General features: G+C 42.2%; 1 protein-coding gene across 1 annotated transcript; it reads left to right on the forward strand.

The window, feature by feature from the left end:
- The first annotated feature begins 647 nt into the window (after positions 1 to 647).
- On the forward strand, positions 648 to 13,343 carry WNT16 (Wnt family member 16). The gene is made up of 4 exons (XM_027679133.1): positions 648 to 765; positions 857 to 1,104; positions 3,091 to 3,377; positions 10,016 to 13,343. The coding sequence occupies exons 1-4, from the start codon at positions 674 to 676 to the stop codon at positions 10,478 to 10,480; spliced, it is 1,092 nt and encodes a 363-aa protein (XP_027534934.1). The 5' UTR covers positions 648 to 673; the 3' UTR covers positions 10,481 to 13,343.
- The last annotated feature ends 6,843 nt before the right edge of the window (positions 13,344 to 20,186 follow it).

Raw genomic sequence — 20,186 nt, forward strand, 5'->3', positions numbered from 1 at the left:
AACGACTAACAATTAAGGTAGCAGTTGATAAGGCTGTCTCACTGAAGTTAACAGAAGTGAACAAATGTTGTCCTAATGAATACTGATGCTGACTCGGTCAGTTAATACTGCTAAAGCATTAGAAAACTTTAATAAAAGGGTAGGGAATGTTATGATCTCTTAACATCATCTCTCTCCTTCCTGTGGATTAAATCACTGTGGATTAAAACCTTTGCCTGTAGTTCCTCTCTGCCGCACCCGGACCCCCGCTACACCCCTCGCAGCCCGAGAGGCCCGGCCGGGCGCGGCGGAGCGGTGCGGGGCTGTGCGGTGCGGGGCTGTTCGGTGGTGCGGTGCGGAGCCCCCGCCCCGGCCCGCCCCGGCCCCCTGGCGGCCAATGCACGGCCGGGGAGGCAGAGCCGAGGAAGGAGCCGGGGAAAACATCAATCCCAACTTTTTCACCTTGAAAGGAACCAAGCGCTCCCGATGCGTCCCCTCCAGCTGCCCTCCCTGCCAGCCCAGCCTCCTCGGGAGCGCCGTCCGACGGCTCGTGCTTGCCCTGCCAGCTGCCCCCTGCCCCACGAGGGGGAGAGACCCGAGTAGGGGGGCGCCCCTGGGGACCGTCCCCCTCGGTCCCTGCTGCCCGGGGGCCGCGGGCGGCGGCGGCTGTGTGGCGGGGTTCGATGCTGCTGCCATGGGGCGCGGGGCTCCCCTCGGACCGTGCCTGCTGCGGGCAGCGCTGCTGCTGCTGCTCTCCCTCTGCCCCGCCGCTGGCAGCACCTGGATGTGAGTAGCCGGACGGGGGTGGGAGGGCTGCGCGGTGCCCGTCCCCTCGTGTCCGCCGCGGCCCGGCGCTGACGGGGGGCTGCTCCTGCAGGTGGCTGGGCATCGCCGCCGCCGGCGGGCCGGAGAAGCCGGGCTGCACCAGTCCTCCGCTGAGCCGCCGGCAGCTGGACCTGTGCGAGCAGAAGCCGGAGCTGGCGCCCGCCATCCGGGAGGGAGCGCGGCTGGGCCTCCAGGAGTGCCGCAGCCAGTTCCAACATGAGCGCTGGGACTGCCGCTCGCTGCCCGCCGCCCGCCGCGGCACCGCCGCCCCCGCCGCCCTCGGGCAACAGCTCAGCAGCGGTGAGTGTCCGCCCCAGTGGGGCCGCCGGGCCGGGTGCGTCCGCTGCCGACACAGCGGGGCTGCCCCGGTGTGTTGGGTTTGCGTGGCGAGGAGTCCCGCGGGGCGGCGCCGACGACCGTCCGTCCGTCCGTCCGTCCCGACGGCAGATTCGGGCACAGCCGGGGCGGCGGGGCGGGCGGTCGATGCAGCCGTCGCGGGGAGCCTACCTCAGGCACACCAAACGCACCCAACAGACGAAACCTGCCCTTGTCTTTCCAACGCTGATAAAGACATAGGCCCTTTTCATAACTGTAATTTTTGCTTAGTGCGGCCGTGGACGACACTGCCCGTATTTAGATCCACTTAAATATGTTGAAATGTTGTTATTCTTAGACTTATGTCGGGTTGATTCCCTTATGTCGAGTTGATTCCCTTATGTCACAATTACTAAATGAGTGGGGTGATGAGACATAGTATTTCAAAAAGGTCACTTGTTTGCAGGTAAAAAATCTGCTCAAGGCACCACATATAGTGTGAATTGCTTTAAAATGTGCTCAGTGACATGGTATTGATCAGCACAGCAAGACCAAAGCTCTTTTTGTTGCATAAACTAATTATGGAACTGCTGAAATTTCCACTGAAATAAGGAGAAGCCTTTGGTGCTTACATTTGATTCAAATTATGTTTGAATCAAATGTCAGCACCAAAGTATTCTGCAAACTAATTCTTAGCACTCTAGTCACTGATTGTGTGATTGATGTGAATTTAGGTATTGTGGTATCTCCTTTTGTGTTTGTGCAATCTTTGTACTAAAACAGTGTAAAAACCCCAAGCATTAACCATGAAAACATAAAACGAGCAATAAAAAGTGATTCCAAAAAGGAAAAAAAGAAAATGGGAGAAGTTTGCCCCATTATATGTAGCTGTATGTATTGTATGTTAGTCCTTCTGCCCAACAGGAAGGGCTGTTTCTGAAGACCCACAGATGAGTGCCACTGCTCACCCACAAGGCTTCACTAGTGTGTCCTGTGGAAGCCTTTTATGATGGTACCAGCACCATAGACCACTACGAACAAGGGAAACAAACAGGAACTTTCCTGCCTGTGAGCAGGAACCTGGGAGATTGTTTCACAACAGTGAAAATCAGCACAGTGAAATTTTAGCTACAGTTATTCACCACCCTTGGATTTTCAATTTGCTTGGAGTATACCTTGCTTAACATGGTTTAAAGCTGTGTGCCACATTATGCTGGAAGTCTCAGAGAATGGAACCAGCTTAAGAAGCCCATGCAGGTCACTCCATGATTCTTCTGAGATACAGTCCAACAATTAAAGGCCTTTTATGCTGTTGTCTTTCCCATGGCCACCTTATTCTAGGAAAGGCACATGACCTAAATATTCTTATGTCATCCTGATTTCTATCTGGTTTAAGATTCTTGGGGCTCTTTGCAACCTTTGTGAATTAGAATAACATCAATGTTTGCTGAATCTAGCATGAGGTAAGTTCTGTCCCTGTACCAAAGTAACCTGGGATCGTGACAGCTTCTCTGAGATTTAAACTAACCTTTTCTTATTCCTCAAATCAATATGAATAGTGAAAAGCAGAGTGGAGAGTAAGGGGTTTGGAATATGGTTAGTTCGGGGTTTGATTTTTTTATTTTTATTTTTTTTTTATGATTAAAACTTAATTGGCTTGAAAATTTCTGTGGCAAATAAAGTTCCCAATCAGATTTAGAAAGAAGTTACCAAAAAATGCCAAAATGATACAAGCATCAGGAAACAGCACCATTAGTAGCATGGTCCTATGAAGGGACTGTGAAGTCATTTTTGGATATGAACATCGACTGCTTTGAACAAATTAATACTACAGACCAAGCTGTGATGACTTTAAACTTGTAACTGTTCCCTTTTAATAACAGTCTGGCTTGTAAAATTACTTTCTACAAGCCAGCCAGGAAGGTAATCAGAGGGAGTTATGAGGTAATATTTTCATGCCTTGCTTTGTAGGCACGAAGGAGACCGCGTTCATCTACGCGGTGACATCAGCGGGATTGGTGCATTCGGTGACGCGATCGTGCAGCGCGGGGAATGTGACCGAGTGCTCCTGCGACCTGAACTTGAGGCATGGCGGCTCAGCCAGTGAGGGCTGGCACTGGGGCGGCTGCTCTGATGATATCCACTATGGAATGTCATTCAGCAGAAAGTTTCTGGACATGCCTTTGAAGAACTTAACGGGCAAGAGTGGGAGCGGACTGGTGGTGATGAACCTGCACAACAACGAGGCTGGGAGGCAGGTATGTGTCATTCAGATGTGGGCAGCAACTGCTTGTTCGCCTTCTTTGACAAAATGGCATCAACCAAAGGAGGCCGGCCCTTGACTGCGGGTGTATGTGGAGCCAATGGTAAAAGCAGCACTAACATTCACCAAAGCAAGCATGTACAAACTCAAAATCAGAGCTGGTTTTAACTAACTAATCCTCATGGATTAAAATAAAAGCCACAAACTAAGAAATAGATCTGTAATGCTTAAATAATAAAGTTATCTTAACTAGATATTTGATATTCTGTAGCAAATTTGAAATAATCCTGTTATCAGCATAATACAAGATTTTTCACTGACTATTCTGTTATCATCATGACCCACATTTTTAATTCTCTCTAGTACTGAAAGAGAAGGCCAGTTGGACAAAAGGCCTCAATACTCATCCACAGTCTGGGGTGCACACCTGAGACCACAAGTTTAGCATTGTTCAGAGAGGAAATCAAGAGTTAATATTGTCTTTTAAAACATGGGATAGAAATGACACCTCTATTTGGTTAAAGCTCATTGGTTAAAGCATGAATCAAAGAAGCGAGAGGAGAGTGGCTTTGGATAGCTTTTCATCAGCCCAAAATACTTCAAACCCAAGTTTGCAGAGGAAATGTATGTGTGTGGGTGTGTGACATTGGGTTCTCCTGTCCTGTCCTGTAGAGGGTAAAAAATGGGGGCCAAAACAACCTATACAGGGAGATGTGAGCCTGTGAGTGCTTGGAGCTTACATCTGGAATGACAGAGACTTGTGTGCTGGTTCTTGCTTTCAAATTACTTTCTCTGCTTTACCTTGGAGTTTTTAACTTCATCTTTAATGGCTGTCTCTGGGTCCATAATACTTTAGGTCTGTTCTGCTCAGTGACACAGATATAACTAAAGAAGAAAAAAAAAAAAGGAAAACCTTTGGTTTTAACTACATATATTGATGGACTCCATTGTAATTCAGTGATTTCTTGTAGCCAGAAGCAGGATCAGTGAGTTTTACTTTCCTATCTGCCGTAGACAAGGAATAACCATAGGAAGCCGTCATAAGAGCCATGGTGGTATAACTGAAAACTATTTTAATTTAAACTAATTTTTACAGATAGTATGTTATTTCATTTAAGCTATATAGTTGTAAAACCAGAAAATCTTCCAACCAGGTCCCTTCCAACCCAAACCATTCTATGATTCTATGGCTCTATGACATAGGCCCTTTTCATAACTGAAGTGGAGGAAGCAAACTTTAAACCTAAGTAGATGCTGAGAACACTTACTGTAAGTTTAATTAGATGCCAGTCAGATAAATCATCTCCAAGGAAAGTGATTGGTATCTTGTAGTAGGAGATGTTAATAAGAGTAATAGAAGCTTAAGTGATTATTTCCTTAGGGAAGGAGCAAAAGGTTGTTTCTCATGTTTGGAGAGAGAGATAGTTAAGGAAGGAGATAGTAATTTCCATAAAATGGTCTCTCTTAATCTCATGATTTTAAATACACAGTACAGATATAAATTTTTATTTTATTACTCATGTTTGTCATTAGACAGTGCCATTGTCTCAGATTAGGGTGACAGAAGTGTAGGGAAGAAGACTGCAAGGCTCCAGAGGAACTTCAAAGGGAAAGAGAGTGTGATTTCTGTGGTTAGGTGTCAGTGATATGGGTTTCTCTTTGATACCCTATTATCTTGTTGACCTTTACCTTTATAATAGCAGCAGTAGTAGTTTGCTGCCCTTTTGTCTGCAGTGACAGTGTTTACTTGTGATTCCCATACAATCCTTGTGCTCATCGTTCATTGCTGCCAGTGGGCCAGCAGAACTGTCGGGGTCTTCTGCTGTGAACTGTACCAAGGAACTGTTCAACTTTAAAAAAAAAACACACACAAACACAGAGCCTAGAAGATGAACTTTTATTTTGGTGTTGCTTTCTTCAAAGTTGGATCAGTTTCCAGATCGCACCTATAGTCATTTGGGCCATATGTGTCATGGGGATGGGATTGACTGGCAAAGGAAAAAAGTGCATTCAGCCAAAGAAAAGATGTTTTCAAATGGTGAACTAAAGTTACAAGGGGCTGAAGGATCTAATTGAGTCTTTGTTTTCCATGAATAGTATTTTTGACAGGACCAAAGTTATCTTATATGTTGGCTATATGTGTAAAATATAGTAGATTGTGAGTCCACACTTTTAATGACAGGCAATAGTAGTATTTTCTATTTTCATTCACATTGTGTGGTGTCTCTTGTTATACATAACCACATGAAACCAGAGTTTTAGTCTAGACTGACAGTCTCTGGGAATGTGGTAGAATTTGGCCCAACAGAAACTATTAGATACTGAGGACCTTTCAGGGTGTTGTGGTTGAACCACAGCTGCTTGCTCACATCCCTTGCACCCTTTCCCTCCCCTCAGTGGGCTGGGGAGAAGGTTTGGGGCAAAAATTGGTAAAACTAGTGGTTTGCAATAAGAAGAGTTTAATAATTGAAATAGAATGTAATAATAATAATGTAATGAAAAGGGAGATATCAAAGAAAGAGGAACAAAACCTGAGAAAAATTAGTGATGCACAATACAATTGCTAACCACCTGCTGAATGATGCCCAGCCTGTCTCCCAGCAGTGATCTACCCCTCCTGGCCAAGTCTCCCTAGTTTATATACTGGCATGATGTTCTGTGATGTGGAATATCCCTTTGGCCATTTTGGGTCAGCTGTCCTGGCCATGCTCCCTCACAGTTTCTCTTGCAGCTCCTCACTGCCGCACAAGACACTAAATAGTCCTTGATTTAGTGTAGGCACTACTTAGCAACAACTAAACCATCAGTGTGTTATCAACATTATTCTCATACTATATACAAATCAGAGCTTTGTGCTAGCTAATAAGAAGAAAACTAACTCTATCCCAGCTGAAACCAGGACACGTTTCAGGTTCTTCACAGTACTGAGCTCTCCAAAAAGATTCTGTACCCTGTCACAGGCTTATTTGGTGCACATGACATATGAACTCATTCCTTTTCCAAGGCACTGTGGCATTGTTTTCTTAAGAAAAACCAAATTTGCTGCAAGCCTGAAAGGCCAGAAGACCCTTATTTCACTGATGCTGTATCAATGGTGTATTTATGGTTCATTATCTTGAAAGAAAACATGGAGAGTATATAGGCAGCTTTCATGCATAAATATTTTGTAATTTAATGGCAAACTCTAAGATAAAGCAAATATTTTGACCACTGTCCAGAATAAAAGAATGTTTATTGTTGGCACTTGGGCTTTTCTAGCAGTAATGTTATCTGAAGTAAAGTTTAGCATAAGTCTTCCTTTTTTTATTTTTAAATCTTTACATAGGAGATGCTGGAAAATGTTTACATTCATGTTTTGGGGCTTATAAGAAGGATATTTTGATACCTTATTACCTTTTGTAATGAATACTATCGCATTCCTGGTTCAGTGTCTTGCAAGAGCAGTCTTCCAGGGACAATACTTCTGGGGTTTTTTTGGAATTAGTAACTAACTGGTATGTGCCGAATTCTCTTGCTTCTCTCCTATTTCCATACAAAATGCTATTTTACAGTTCTAATCTCATAGTTATCATATCAACATATATCAGTTTTAAAATTTTGAGTATCCTTTGAGTTGTCCACTAACCTGACTCTGAGAAGATCCAGATTGCATTCCTTATTCTTCCACAAGATAAATGTTCATCATCTTTTAGCACTGCAACCAGTGGCTAAAATTGGGCTGCTTACAGGCATCAGTTCCCGTTACAAAACAAGTACTGGCAGTGCTTGTCTCAGAGCTGAGAACAGTGCCTGCAAACAAAAAGCTTAGCATGGAGATATTAAGCATTAATTGGCATTAGGGACTATGCAAACTGTGATTCCATTGACACTATCCTTTGCTGCAGACCCATCTCTGTTTTCTGCCCATTTGCCTGTTCTAGCCCCAGATTCCCACTGCATGCCACTCCCTCTGTTAGTTGCATTGGATCGGTGAAAGGAAGTCAGTTCAAAAATTATTTTTTATTCAGGTTAATTTTTTACACAAACCAGTGTTCAGCCCTGTTCATCACTTAACCCTGCACTCTTGTACTCATACCACCAAGGCTGAGGCAGTGAATGGCAATAGGGGTAAGAGGAACTGCTCAGATGGGCTTGTGGCTGACCAGAACACTTGTGGACCCAGCTCCGTTCCACACAGATCATTTCTCACAAGCTGTCAGGCAGTTTCATGACCAGCCTAAGAAAACCTGTCCCAGCTTGCTCAGAACAACACATCTATCCACTACAGTTTTGTAACAGTGCTCCTCTGAAGTTCTCTATGAAATTTTGTTTCTTAGGGAGAATTCTCTCACAATTTCCTGAATAACTGAGCAGATTCATGATATGAAACTAAAGTGTGAAACCAAACACTGGTCGTGGAGTCAGTCTGGAAGTCATGCTCCTGGGAACTCTGTGTTCTGCTGAGACACAGGTGTGTGCTGAAGCTGTGTCGCACCAGAGGGCCGTGTTGGCTCTGTAGGCACCATCTTAGGTTTGCTTGCAAGAAAACATCAGGAGAAGATGCCTAGACCCTAAATTTTGCCAGATGTTCAACTACGGGGGTTTGTTCATTAAAGTTCACAGGGCAGATCCAGTAGCATGTTCTGTGATCAGATAAAGCAAGATGCCACCTCCCTGTGCTGGCAGTAGAGGCAACCCAAAATACTTTGAAGTCCAACTGAAAACTTGTCCATCCTAGCAGCTGGGAAGCAATAGCCTGGGGTCACGCACTGTTTTAATGACACCATAAATCATTCAGAAGCAGAGTGTATCAAAGCTTCATGTGAGAATACTGAGCGACATAGAATAAAATCCACAAGTGTTTGTAACTGCTATAGATATTCTCAGTGATTCCACACTGAATCACATTTGTAGTTCACGCATTCATCTGATCATCCATACAGTGCTAATGTATGCTGCATTTTTATATTTTGATATCAGTCTGAGACTGCAACATCAGTTTCTGCACCTGTTTAGAAACTCTGTCTCCCTTCATTTTTCTTGAATTCATCCTCAGAGAAGGACTCTGAATGTCTTCTGCTGGGCTACTTGCCCACATGGAAATAACTCACCCTTAGAGAGGTAGACATGGCCAGTGCTTCCTCTGACAATTTCTGGACCCTTATGCCCTTAGTAAGTACCTTATCATACTGACATGAAAACAAGGAGTACATCTGAAAACTTATAAATCTTGTAGCACAATATGATTTCAAACTACTTTTGAGATTCTAATTACTTGATGAAAATAACTAATCACTCAAAATTAGAAAAATACTATTAAATCTTCTCTGTTTGTAAACTCTGTGTAAAATTTATCTTTTGATATTGTGTTTCTCTTTTCCTTGACATTTTGCCTTGTTCTCATGCTGCATCTGTGAATGTGTGATTTTTCAGTGCACTTTTACAAATTCTAATGTGAGATATGTCACAAGACTAATAGTATAATTTTATGCTATGACTATTAGATATTAAAAAAGGAAGTATTAAATTGATTGTCTGCTGAGTATTTGAGTTGTAGTCTCAGATAAAGTAAGTTACTCCTTGTTTACAGATTCCAGTTCTTCGAGGCTTGATCTCCTATAAACTCTCAGGAAAATTCTCATGTGTTAGAAAAGCTTGACACAGACTTCAGATTCCCATTGTTGGCCAGAGAGTTATTGTTCAGCCCAGCCCTTGCTTCTGCGGGGGCATGGAAAAGTAACTCATCTAAGAGTATTTTAGTGTTGGCAATAACTGTGGAATCTTTGCTAAAACATTGAAAATAAGAAAAGTAATATGAATGCAACTATCTAATTGTGTTAAATAGAGCCATTATGAAACTGGAAACACTAGAAACCCACGCTAGTACAAGTATGCGTAAATTGCAAGAACCGGGCTTGATCCTGTAAGTGAGAAGCACTTGAGATTTACTCCAGAATACCTCAGTTGAAGACACCTCTGCTGGTGGCTCTTTTGATAGACTTTCTGTGAAGCTCAGAAAGGTGGGCATCCTCCTGCTCTTCCAACAGAAGTCTGCCCTGAGGTGCCTCGGGGCTGCACACTGCACTGCTTCAGGTGCTGAGCCACGCTGTGCCCAGGTGCTGTTGTGTGACCTCAGCCATTCTCGGGGCATTAGATAGAGACTGGGTTATGGATGTTTAGTCATCTTGGTGGTAGCTGCAAGGCACCCTTAAAAGGCTACATAACTGGGCACTTACCTGCACAGTAAGTGTCTTCCAGCATAGGAAGGATACTGTGACCTCCCCTGTCCCTGCTTTCCCGTTCTGCTATTCCCCATGAGAGCCATTTGCATTCCAGTGGTGGAAGGAGTGACACAGGACATGTAATTTCAGGTATTTAAGATCCTCCAGAATGAAAAGTGATCCAGAAATCACTTGTTGTGATTTGATATTGCTACATTATGGCCATTGCAAAGTCCAAATGCAGAGCATTGAAGATGGGGCTTCTCATAGTGAGGGTCTGTGGTTCCTAACATGTGCTATGACTTCCCTGTCACTGAAATGGCAATGGCAGCTGTAATATTAAATACTTTGAGACCTCCGTGTTACTCATGTCAGGCAGCATTCTTAATGAATGAAAGATCACATCCAAATGTTTTTCTCCTTTTGCTTTCAGGCTGTAGCAAAGCTGATGTCTGTGGATTGTCGTTGTCACGGTGTTTCTGGGTCCTGTGCTGTGAAAACTTGTTGGAAAACAATGTCATCCTTTGAAAAGATTGGCCGGTTTTTAAAGGATAAGTATGAAAACAGCATACAAATATCAGACAGACTGAAAAAAAAGCTACGCAGGAAAGAGAAAAGCCAGAGAAAAGTACCAATCGGGAAAGAGGACCTGCTATATGTGAACAAATCACCCAATTACTGCGTTGAAGATCAAAAACTGGGGATCCCTGGGACTCAGGGAAGAGAATGTAACCGCACCTCGCAGGGACCCCATGGCTGTAACCTCCTGTGCTGCGGGCGCGGGTACAACACCCACGTTGTCAGGCACGTGGAAAGGTGCGAGTGCAAGTTTGTCTGGTGCTGCTACGTGCGCTGCAGGAGGTGTGAGACCATGACTGATGTACACACCTGCAAGTAAGATGAAGTACAGGAAACACAGCCAAACCATCCTGCCCTGTCTGGTGCACAGCTGCCACACAGGCAGCAATTCCTATTACTGTGTGGGTTTTTGGGGGGATCAGCCTCGGGGAGAATAGGTACTGCCAAACAACAGGTAGTCCAGGCATTTGGCGACTGAAAGAACAAGTTAGTGAGCACCAGACTGCATGCAGGGGCAGCTTAAACAACAAAAAAGACTCCTGATGACACATTTGAACATCTTACTCCGTGAGCAGGGACAGACACTAAACTTTTCAAGTCTTTAATAGCCACAACGTCCTGAAGACCCATGTGGTGGGCAGGTACAGTGGAGAAAACTCAAGATCTCATTAGCCAGAGACTGAAGAGTTAAGAGGACTTGTAAGATACATTAGATATAACCTTATGTCTATGTTTTTAAAAGTGGGACTAGATGAATCCACTAGGTGGTTAATTTCTGCACTTCAGAAAAAATCACAAGGGTAGGGGAGGTGTTCTGCTGTTGCCCACTGAGTGTTTGCTTTGCAGCCATTCAGAAAGCTGTCTTCTGTGTAATATGCAGGAAAGCATCTGGTACTGAGAAACGTGCATGACTGCAGAGAGCTCAGCACTGCCTGGTTGGGAGAGGAGGATCTGTTGGCATGAGGCAAGCTGTGCCCAGAGTAGAGAGGTGAGAGCACAGCTTGATGAATGTGAATGGTGTACCAAATAGCAACCTCGGGATTTTTTTACAGCTTGTCCTTCGATTGCACAAGGGACAGGTCTGAGGAGGGACAAAAATACAGTTTAATATTAGAAGGAAATAAAAACCCTTGCAGGCATTTCTTCAGTATCTGAGCACACATTTTGTGAGTCAGCTGGTCATCACCTCACTGTTGAACTCTATGCAATAACTTGCCATGTTCAACCATCTCACTGATGTTTCACCATCATTTTCAAAATTAACCACGTGAAACACAGCCCAAAGAAATCTGCCATAAAGCAAAAGATTTTTTAAAACATGTTTTCTTTATAGAAGCAGCATCTAAAATTTTTCATTAGGTTGCATCCTCATTAAATTCAATGCACAATGTAATTTATGGATTGGCTCACACCACTGAAATATTTAACTGTTAATGATAACATTTTCTCCCCCTTCATATGTTGGCTTAATTTTATTTTACATCTGTGAAAGGTTGTTTATTTTTATGCAATGATTTAATGCCTGGCTTAAAAAGCAGCATATGAAAGGATTACTGTTGTTTAATTGTGCAAATACCTATTTTTGATAAGACAAGAAAGTTTATATTTTGTAAATATTTAAATTATGCAAGTTATGTAAAAGGTTTCCAAAACTTATGTGATAAGACTACAGTCTTTGATATTTGTTGGTTAGATATTTGCTAATATTGTAGTAGCCTTTAATTGATTTTTATTTGCATGTGCTGAGGGAAATTAGTCAGAGAATTACATAAATGTTCCTTTTTTTTTTACCATCAGGGTGCTCATAATTATTGCAGTGAATACACACTGATGAGAAACACTATGATTTTCTAAATGATCAGTTAATTACTATTCTGAATATTTTCTTTTTTATTATTATTCTTTTAAATGCATTTTACAAACACTGAAATCCCAACTCCAGCAGTAAGTGCAGAACTCCCACTGACATCAAGGGGACTTGCAAGGGTTTGCAATCTCTTAACTTCTTCCATACTAACAGTTTTTAGGAAGAAATCATCTTGGACAGTTGGTTGAGGGTTTCAAAGTTACTTTGAAGAATTCATTTCCTTGTTGTCAATTATTTTCCCATGAAAGATGGTGACCAGATTCCCTGTCACTCTTTATTGGATGTGTAGGTCAGGAAGAAGAAAACAAAATCTTCTATGTTGTGGTATTTCACTGCCCTATGTGGATTATTATAGGAACATCAGTTCAGAAACAATTAAGTCCTTAATCTGCTGGTTCTTTTTGGACCTTTACTCCACATTTGGCCAGTGTGTCTCTATTGACCTAGATAGATTATTATCCTGAGGCCACAAAATCTGTTGTCTGTGAGAAGGGTGCTCAGCATGCCAGTCACTGTCACAGGATTCAACACCCTCTCTGTGAAAATTCAGATGGGGAATACACACGCTGTTGAAAGATCCTGAAGAGAGGGTTGTGAGCCACAGGTTGTTCCCATCTTGCAGCAATGAAAGGAAACCCAGTGGCTCCTCAGGCTGTGTCGCAGCACCTATTGGCAGCATGGATGGGAGATGGTACTGGTCAATGTGATATGAAGGCATGGTAGAGATTGCCTCTCTCTCTTTTTTATTCTGCCCCACATCAAGCTCCTGTCAGAGGCAAGTGCCTTGGTGTCCTACCTGAACCTTCTCCTAGAGGTACTGAGTTCACTGTTGAGATCACAATTGGTTTTTTATATGGGACTACAGCTTATGAGAATTCAATGTGAAGACCAGAATCCTTACTGCAGCAGCCTTGACCATTCTTTCAAAACAGCTTAGCTTTTATTGGACATAAAGGTTCTTCCACGCCTGACCTGTAAAATACAAAAAATTGCCAATATTCTCAGTCTCACCTTAACTTCTGGCAGGGCCGGAAATGGGGAGCAAATGATCCTGGGCTTCTGGGCCTGAGGTCAACTACAGGGATTTTCCCAGGAGGGGCAAACCTCAGAAGGATGTTTCTGTGGGTTTGAAGGAGAAGGGCACTGACATTGGCATTGCACAGAGACATGGGGAAGCCAGAATGCAGCCATCGCAGTCAGGGTATCTCTTGCCTGCTTGGGTATTTATTCAGCATTTGATGCTGTGTTATTTTTAACAATCATCTAGTTTCAGAAAAAAAACAAACCAAAAACCAAAAAAAAACCCCTTTTTGTTCATAAGTGTTGTTAATAAAAGATTTTTTTCTTGGGGGGAAGAGTTTATTTTTTCAAAGAATGACAAAAGACAATGAAGAGAAGTGGCAACATGTAAGGTTTATGAAAGCTTCAATGGCTGAGCAAACAAGCTAACACAGGTTTGAAGCTTCACTGGCAGTGAAAGAATCCATTTTGCCTCTGAGAAGCTGAGGGAGAATTTGATGGGAGGTGGTGTTACCCTTTCTGCACTGAGGGTAGACCAAGTGCATGTAATCTGAGGGAAGCAGAAGCAAAGCTGAGTGCACTGGGGAGACTGGAGCATGAGCTCTTCTCTTTACCCACCACAGTTTAAATTGCTGTTTAAGTTAAGCTCCATTGTAACTTACCTCAGTTACATCCATAAAACTAATTCTGGATGGGCAGTATCTGTAAAAGCAATTTTGGATCAGGATATGAACACTGTTTTTTAGTAGCATCAGGGCTAAAAAAATTAACTGACATCTATTGCACTATTTATTCCACAAAACAGCCTTTACTCCTTCCACACTCTCAAAACAAAGCTTTCCCTGTGGGACAACAAGAGAGAGAACCATCTGTAAGACAGCATGCCTCCTCCTTCCAAGAGCCTATGTATGACATATGTGGTTCAGCTGCTTTGGTGGGCATGTGGCACTGGGATGAATTTAATTCACTCAGTTGAATAGGGTGGGTTTTTTTCCTTGTGCTGGGACTGGAGGATCAAGGCTGTTGACTTTGAAACTACAGCCTTATAATACTGTTGTACAGCTTTGCAATAATACATACTTTTGAAAGTAGGTTCATGTGTGCTTATCTGAGCAAGTGAGATTAGAAAAAAAATTGGAAGGAAATTTGAGTGGGGAAAAGGTCTTCTCTCAGTCCTATTCCCACACAGTGCCCTTTTATGCATGGAGCAGCAGTTTGAGAAAAGTAGCAAACCTATGAAAAATGCCACAAGTTTAGTTTTTGAAGAAAGAATAATTGTAACCTCTTGTGAAAGTGAAAATTATGTTTGCTATTTTGGACACAGAAATGCATGTGCACTGGCTGCATGTTTTAAGAGCAAAGTTGTGTTGATGACTGAAGTGCTGACATGCTCTGAGCAGTTACTACAGGAATACAGCTGGTCATTCTGTCAACATGCCAACCAAAGAACACCATCTTGTCTTTCCCAATTGTCAAAGGATGTGTAGTAAGTGGGGATTGTTTCCATTGCTGTCAAAACATCTCTGTGCTGCGCAGCACTTCCAAGTACATTACAAGTATGTGAAGTGTATGTGTAAAGTAAACAGCAACAATTATCATTGGTCATGCAAAGGAAATGATGTTAGAAGGACATCCACTTTGGCTGAGGTTTCTGATGGAGTTGAGATGCTTGATTTCATGGAAGGATGAGGTTTCACAAGATAACAACTTTAGAGTGGGAAAGTGCTGAATCCATACCAACTGCATTCAGCCCAATGGCTAAAATTTTATTAAAAACATGTAAAGGGATCATCCCACTGTGGCAGACTTCATGCCAAATGAGGCACTGTTTATCTGAACCTTCTGTCTTATGGTAACTATCATATGGGGGGGATAGCATGAAGTATTATAGTGGAAAATATGTTATTATTTGTTCTAGAGAACTTGCAAAAACTGTTAGTTGTGAATCCTCTTCTGACTGTATCCCATCTGTCCTGCCAGGTGATCTGGAGTGCCCAGATCCAGCAGCAGTAGTAATAGTGAATGTGGTATCATGATTTAATTTTTCATTTCATGCAAGAATATGCAAAAGCAACTTCTAGGATTTTATAGGCTCTCACAATTTTTACTGTTATTGAAGTGGCACGGGTAGACAACAGCTGAGACAATAACTGAGAAATGGCTTCACACCTATATGTCCAATAAGCATCACTAAGGAGGGTAGCTTTAGTATTCTGACTATAAACAGGAAACTGGGGGAGGAATGACTTTCTCAAAATGATGTGCAAAAGCAGTGGCAGACGTAGATTTGAAAAAAAAAAAGGAAAGAAAAAAATCAACCTAATGTTTTGGCTACCTTGTCACTGCATTTATTTCTCAGCTTGCTAGTTAGGACTGTATCGTGACCATACAGCGGTCACTATTGCACAAGTCCTCCTGCAGAGCTGAGTACAGTTTTCCAAGCACAGGTACAGACTAAAATAATTAGCTGGCTACTGCATTTCCCAAACTTGGACTTCTGTGGTTTGTATTTCTGGAAGTCAAAATATGCTTTCCCCCTGCCCCACCAAATGACAAATTCATCCTGAAGGGAATGGTGCCTCCACGTGATCTTCATGTTAATGCTGCGGATAATTAGTGCTAAAATACTCATGTCTGTCTCAGGGTCTGCTGTTAAACTGCATCAACAACTGTGTAATTTCACTGAGAGTTCTGTTAAATAACTAATGGTTTACCCAGCAGAGAATGAAATGTGAATTATTCCTCTCTGGCCACTGTGTCATCTCTGCAGAGCTGGAAGTGTGGTGGCAGATAGGAACACAAGACTGCAATTCATTTCACAGCTAGTAGGGAACACTGACTGGTGATACCTCTGGCCGAGGCTGGAATTTGGATGCCAGGGGTGACCGTAAATGGATGGTCTTCAGCGGATAGGAGCTGTAACTTTTTTGCACACCCAAGAGGTGTAACAAATAAAGCATTTAGGAGAATAAAGGCAGACACACGTGGAGTTTAGAGACACTAGCTAAACAGGAAAATGATGAAGTGATTCATGGCAGGGAAGTGCCACATGCCTTGAGAAACCTTCTGCTGAACCTGTGCCTGCTAGCATGAAAACAGCTTGTCATGGGCTGAAAAATCAGAGCCCATCTCAGGGTTTGGCCATTTCCTTTTCCTCTCAGCCTTGCTATGTTTATTACAACAAAGTGTATTTTAAATGACCTGAACATTTTTCTTCTTAATACTTCAACAATCATAAGCTTACCATCCTTTTTTTTTTAATTATTATCAAGTTATTTGTGTATCTGGATGCCTTAATTAAAAAGCTGAAACTTGATTGGGTAAGACTTCTATAATCATTTTCCCCAAAGCCCTGAAAATTTATATTTGATTGTGGAGCAGAGTGAAACACATTTCATGAGCACTTCTGTTTTCTAGAGAAGAAGCTCAACACTATACTGGGGGTTAAAAAACATACTGCAGTATTATTTCTGTGCATGATGATTTACCCTCTGTGCTAAAAGGTACATTGTGCCTCATATCAGTAGCAGAAACTGGAAAAATGTCCCATTCTTTAGCATGGACCAACCTGCCCCATAATCTAAGAAATTAATTTGACACTCCATTGTGTCTCAGTATGTGCTAAATCATATTTTGACATTAAACATACTGAGTTTTTAAAAGATCATTAAGAGAATCAATGTTCAGAGGAATACAAAAGTGAGATACTACTCAATTCCAGTTTAAGATGTGCCACTTAAAAAAAAATAATCTGGCTAGTTATTGCTGATTATGCCAATGGGAGCAAAACCAGAAGTTACCTGAGGCTTTGAGAACTAAGTTATTAAGTTTTATACATGCTGATTTAAGAGCTGTAGGCTGTAGTTTCATGACAGGCTGGGTTTGCCTGCCAGGTTGGCTGAGCTCAGGCTTCCTACTCCCTGTTCTGAACCACAGCTCATTGATTGGTTTAAACAATATGGTTCACAAAAACGCTGCACAAACAATAGATTTGGCTCAGTTTGGAGCAGAAAATGCAGCAAGGGCATGACACCTCAGGGAGGTGACCAGGAGTAGTAACTCCTTGACTGTGCTACTAGCATTAGAGTATTGTCCAACTATTGTTTCACACTTCATGTGCATTGAAAACTCCTGGCTTTTAACATAAAACCAACCAACAAAACCAAAACCCCCACAGCATGAATGAAGAGAATGACAGAAGTTCTGCAAAAAAAGCAGCTTGCAAAATAAACCAATTTCAGGGATTTCTATGCAAGAAATCTAGGTAGAACCAAACTTTTGGAATTACCCAATGCTCGAGCACCTCCTGTAGAAGTTTTATGATCCCTCACAACATAGGAGCCCTCTCAGGAAAACAAGCAAACCATGTACAGTAAGAAAGATTAATGCTTCAGGGCAGGCACATTTTCCATTGATCAATGATTTTATGGCAGTACAACTGCAAGTAACCTGATCAAAAAGCCCTGCTTGCCCAGGACTAAACAGCACTAAGTCAAGACAGAACAGTATCATGCTCTGCTAAGATCCTATTTGGGATAATACAAATTCAACCACTTAAATAACCTTCAAACATTAGTTGAGTTCAGTGTTTTGGTTTTTTTTTTCCCCGTTTGCTGACTACCCCATAAATGCAATGCTAAGAAACACTCTAAGCCTCTTGCACTGTAGTGCAAGATCAACAAGAGGAACAGAATTAATTAGTTGCTTTGGGCTATCTCCAGGGATCAGAAATTTCCCATAGGATGGAGTGATTTCTGTGCATTTTACACAGTAGACAATGTAGCTGGACTATTACAGTGCTCTATACTGATCTCCTCTGTCCATATATATTTTAATGCCCTGAGACAAAGTTTTCATATCTACATACTTCAAAGGATAACAAACAGAGGATATTAATTTTATTTCCTAATACACTATAAAACTTATCACAAGTGCAGTTATCTACATGGTGGGTTAGGTGCTTTCAAGGCATCTATGAGGACTAAGATATAAAAGCCATAAATCAAGACATTATCCAGCAAGTTCTCCAATGGGATGATTCAGCTGACAAGATCTGGGAACATGAGGCTGTACTGATAAAAGCAATGCTGAAATATTCAAGGCTGAGAAAGACAATTAGGCAGAGAAGATTGCTGCAGCATTTGGTAGGAAAAAACATTTGCAGACTACATTCCACAGGAGACAGCACTCTCTTCCACTGCCATCCATCAAGCTCAAAGAGGAGACGTGATTCCTCCTCAGCTGGGAGTGCCTTTTTTCATGACCATGTAGATATATCCTGCTGTTGACAACATCCTAAGAAAGGAACAGACCTTTCCGAGGGAATGGGTGATTACAGATTTACAGATTAAAGCAATTTAAATGCAAGACTAAAGCAACTGGGTTGTATGTTCTAGAAAGGAAAAGATAGATATCTTTTACATTCTTCCTGGCTCTAAGTGGAGTCATCAACTTTTAACTTGCAAAAAACTAATTGTTAATTTTCAGCAAAGAAGATCTGGATGGCCAACCTACCTAGATGTATACTTAAGCCTAGGAAGAGATATCTGAGGAACCTGTTTTAACCTAAGTCTATGCAGGATGTTTTAGAACTTGTTTGTAAGAGTGAAAGGGGTAACTACAGAGGCAACAAGGAGGAACTAAAAGTGGCTTAAAGCTAGGTTAGCAGAAATGTAATGAAACATCTCCAGTAGACCACATGCTCTCTTGCCATTCTTTATTTTTTCACTCCCAGGGAGGCAGAAGCAGGATGTAGCTGAGCTCAGGTGTTTGTGCCTTTTTGGCACATTGCTTAAAGTGTGAGAAGCAGGGTCCCTTGCATCCCTTGTAAAGCATCAGGAGCCACTGACACTTCATGCCTCAAAGTCCCCATCCAGCCTTACAGGTTTCTGCAATTTTCTTTGCCAGGCCCCTTGTATTAAGGCTAGGTTATGGCCTTACAGCCATAAAACTGAAAAGGATTTCATCAAGAAAAAGTATGCTTGGTATCCACCTTAGCCATGTCCCAAGTCAGTTAGTGAAGTACAGCAGCCCTTCCCACCCTTACACAGGCAAGTCAGACAACACTTACTTGTAGTGTTGACTTGGAATATTATTCCCCCTTCTGAAATTATCCACCTGGCCTGTTATTTTATTAATACACATATTCTTGAAAAACTCTCAGACTGCAGAAAATCCAAACAGTTTAGGAGACATTACATACACATCAAGCATTTAGTAGTCACGTTAATGTTTGAGGAAACTAAGTGCCACAGTAAGACATCTGGAAAGCAAAACATGCTGAGCAAAATGAAGCTTTTTCCAAACTAGTACTCAGGAAACTGAGGCTGTAAAAGGGTCCGCTGTTTCCAGAGGAAACATTAAAAAAAAAAGTTGGATCATGAAAACTAGGAAAGGTCCAGAGGGCAGAGACCTCTCTTCAGCTTCTTTCTTAAGACTCTTGTTAATCCAAATAAAGCACCACTAGTGCAACAATTGAGAGCTGTGGTTTACAATGAAGTCAGCTTCAAGTGGCTTGAATCCTAACTGGGTGTTCCTTGGGGAAAATTAAGTCACAACCTTCTTATGTCCTCCCCTCTTTTTTCTCACAGCTCTTCTTTTTGAGGTAGACATCCCCTACAACTTCTCTTCCATCGCTGCTCTGTTCTCAACAAGTCTCCAAGATGCTGCAAATGTTCCCATCACCTTGTGTAGGAAAATGCGCATCCTGGAGCTTTGTCACACACAGGTACAAAATGTCCTTCATCTTTGCAACAGACTACTTGCTACCATCAACTATGGGAGACTAGAGAGGCCAGAACAGTAATCTTTGTGCTTGGCAACTTAAATTAAATGCAGACAGACTGTCAGAAAGTCTCACTGCTTAACATTCAGAAAGTTCCCCTTGACAGCAGGACACTGTAACTTGCCCACCAAAGGCAGATATGGCATGACCAGATCCTGCAGTAAGTCAACAGACCATGACAATAGACAAGAGCAAGGAGACCACATTTGTGTGGCCACTCCAGTACAACTTTCATGTACTTGACAGAAGTCTTATTAAATGTGATACCATACACATTTATCTGTGAGGACATGGGTTAGAGAATAAGAGTAATAATCAAATTATTTAAGAAGATACAAAAATAATCCTACCATT

The sequence above is a fragment of the Neopelma chrysocephalum genome, unplaced genomic scaffold (genome assembly GCF_003984885.1).
Source record: "Neopelma chrysocephalum unplaced genomic scaffold, ASM398488v2 Primary Assembly neopelma1_45, whole genome shotgun sequence".
Lineage (NCBI taxonomy): Eukaryota > Metazoa > Chordata > Aves > Passeriformes > Pipridae > Neopelma > Neopelma chrysocephalum.

Coding starts and splice junctions, on each gene's coding strand:
- WNT16 (XM_027679133.1), top strand. CDS start 674: ATGGGGCGCGGGGCTCCCCTCGGACCGTGCCTGCTGCGGGCAGCGCTG. Junction 766..856: donor GCCGCTGGCAGCACCTGGAT/GTGAGTAGCCGG, acceptor CTGCTCCTGCAG/GTGGCTGGGCATCGCCGCCG. Junction 3,378..10,015: donor ACAACGAGGCTGGGAGGCAG/GTATGTGTCATT, acceptor TTTTGCTTTCAG/GCTGTAGCAAAGCTGATGTC.